This window comes from Trichinella spiralis, assembly GCF_000181795.1.
Source record: "Trichinella spiralis strain ISS 195 chromosome Unknown Scfld2779, whole genome shotgun sequence".
Lineage (NCBI taxonomy): Eukaryota > Metazoa > Nematoda > Enoplea > Trichinellida > Trichinellidae > Trichinella > Trichinella spiralis.
The window spans coordinates 1-2,679 of NW_003529718.1; the positions used below are offsets into that span (position 1 = coordinate 1).

At 31.0% G+C, this 2,679-nt stretch overlaps 1 protein-coding gene across 1 annotated transcript; it reads right to left on the reverse strand.

The window, feature by feature from the left end:
* Nucleotides 1–296: 296 nt before the first annotated feature.
* On the reverse strand, nucleotides 297–2,588 carry Tsp_13229 (Ion channel superfamily; the record flags this gene model as incomplete). Its single annotated transcript, XM_003368275.1, has 6 exons — nucleotides 297–307; nucleotides 686–865; nucleotides 886–906; nucleotides 1,220–1,393; nucleotides 2,034–2,253; nucleotides 2,484–2,588. Coding segments are annotated over 6 exons (711 nt in total), but the record flags the coding sequence as incomplete, so codon positions are not given.
* Between the last annotated feature and the right edge of the window lie 91 nt (nucleotides 2,589–2,679).

Genomic DNA, 2,679 nt, shown 5'->3' on the forward strand with positions numbered 1-2,679 from the left:
TGGATTTGGAACTTGGTTGAAATTGATTTGAATTTCTTTTTAAAGAATTAATCTCAATAGGAAATCGGGGCAGTGCCCAAAGTAGAGTCGTTTGATTAATAGCCGACAGGTTTCCAAAAACTTTGGCATACATCAGTGCTGTAACGAATTGCAAATTTAAACATACAGCATGCACTGAAACGTGAGGATGGAATATATAAGATGGGGGGTTCCCCCCCCCCCCCAAACAATGGGGGAAAAAACGGTTTGAAAAAAAAAAAAAATTGACTCCACATGCACGTTGGAACCAAACACATTCATTCATCAACTAAAAATATCAATTAAATAATGCAAATTAAAAATTAAAAAATGCAACAATGGATTACCAAATTAAATTTTCATAATAATATTTTTATAGTTGTTTTACATTTCAATTGAAACATAATTTAATGATGAAACAACATTTTTTTCATATTTGTCTTGTTGTGAATAATGAAATAAATGAAATGTGTTCCAGGTGTAAAGGAAAATTTGTATTCAGTTTCTACATGCTCAATAATTAAAAAAAATTTTCATAATAGCGCAAATAGTTTGAAAATTAACAATAAAAGTTTTAAATAAATAAATAAAAATAATTTTTTAAGAAGTATGCAAGAAAGCTGATCAAACAGCGGGTTTACAGAGGGTTTAAGATTTGTCAACTTACACCCTAACGTCATAATGCAAATGGAATGTATCATTTCATAATCAGTATTTGGTGCGATGTTTCCGAAGCCAACGCTTGTCAGCGTTGACATTATAAAGTAGAGAGAGCTCACATAACGTGAATGCATACTGGGTCCACCTTGGCTTGTTGAGTTGACAAAAGGAATGTGCATTTGCATTGCTAAATAAATAGAAAAATACCTGCGCATAGCATTTTACACACTAATAAATAATTTAACTAAGTATGAAAGATTTTCTCCTTTTAAAAAATTATCATCACATTTCATAAAATTTCATCTTTGTGAATCATAACACAGCATCCATATATATATATATATATATATATATATATATATATATGGATATCCCATAGCAATATATGTTTTAAAACAAATTTTTATGTTAAACAAGCTAATAAAACTTGCTAACAGTTAACCATGCAACTAAAATCACGACAAGATGCGTTGCACAAAACAAAAGACGCAGCTTTTTCAATGCCATGGCAGTAAATGAGAATCAATTCGACAACACTTACATCCCAGAATCATCATAACTATGGTAAATATTTTCTCCGAGTCCGTTGTGGCGGACACGTTGCCAAAACCAATACTTGTGATGGTGCTGAGAGTAAAGTACAAAGCCGTCACGTAACGTGAACGCAGCGAAGGCCCGCCTGTCGATCCATTGTAAGGCGTTTGCAGATGATTTGCTGTAATCGTATTTTTATATTTCACAATTTCACTCACACAAATCACTTCGCAAATAGTTGCTTGCTTTATCAATATTATTTAATCAACGTCAGCTAATTCAATTCTGTCTCTTGTAACAATAAAAAAATGCTTAATAATTCACAAACAACATTCTATCAAAAAGTTATCTGAAATTTTTATCTGATGAACCAGAGAAAAATTCATTCTTTCCCATGTTATAATAAAATTCAACTAACAGCCAACACAAAACATTTATAAGATTGAAATTTTTCCAGTAATTATATACAAACATTTGGATTAAATTAAATGAAATTAAATTAGTACTCCAATCAACTACCAAAAAACATAAAAGTTAGTTATATTAAAATTTTTCTCTTATAAAGTAATTTGAATTTTTTCTCCACTAAAATTTTTTGATTGCTTATATTGGACGAAGCTAATGTTTGAAATATAAACTATTTGAAATAACAGATTAGAGTTTAAAAAGGTTCAAAAATGTCTTCTTTGGAAATTAATCCTGAAAAATATGATGTTAAATATTTTTTTTAACATTTCAAGAATTATTGCTCTTCCATTAATGTCATATAAATAGCATTTTTTCAAAAAAAAAAAAAAATAGACCGTTGAGAACGTGCATACCTAAATGATGAAGCCACGTGATGTTGTTGTCGACGTATGGAAGTTCAGCAGACCCTATTGCATACCAAATACAGGCCAACCAATGTGCAATCAGAGCAAACGTAGCCATCAGTAGCAAAAGAACAGCTGCTCCATATTCAGAGTAGCGATCAAGCTTGCGACATACCCGTACTAAACGTAAAAGGCGTGCTGTTTTCAGAAGACCAATTAAAGTTGTGGTCTAAAGTGAAAAAGTTTATAAAATCACCAATTTAAGCAACATTAAAATCAACTTCAACATATTATTATGTGATTTTAGAAATATAATTCAAACAAGGTCAGGAGTAGCTGTTGTTGATTTTTATAGAATCCGAAAATTTTCAAATAATGCAACTAGCAAATATAAAATGAATCGGTTTAATCATAGAAAGTGATGAAAATTGGAATATTGAATCATTGAATAAAAGTTACCTCATCAGAGTTTGCATTGAACAGTAATAAATCAAATGGTACAGCCGCGACAACGTCGATGATAAACCAACCTTTGAAGTAGTGAATAGCGATCTTTCCAGGATGCTAACCACTTCGTCTTTTTTGTTAAGTGGTGCGAAAGTTTATTATTTTCGCTTGCATGATGTCAACAATCAGATCGACACTCCAAAGGATC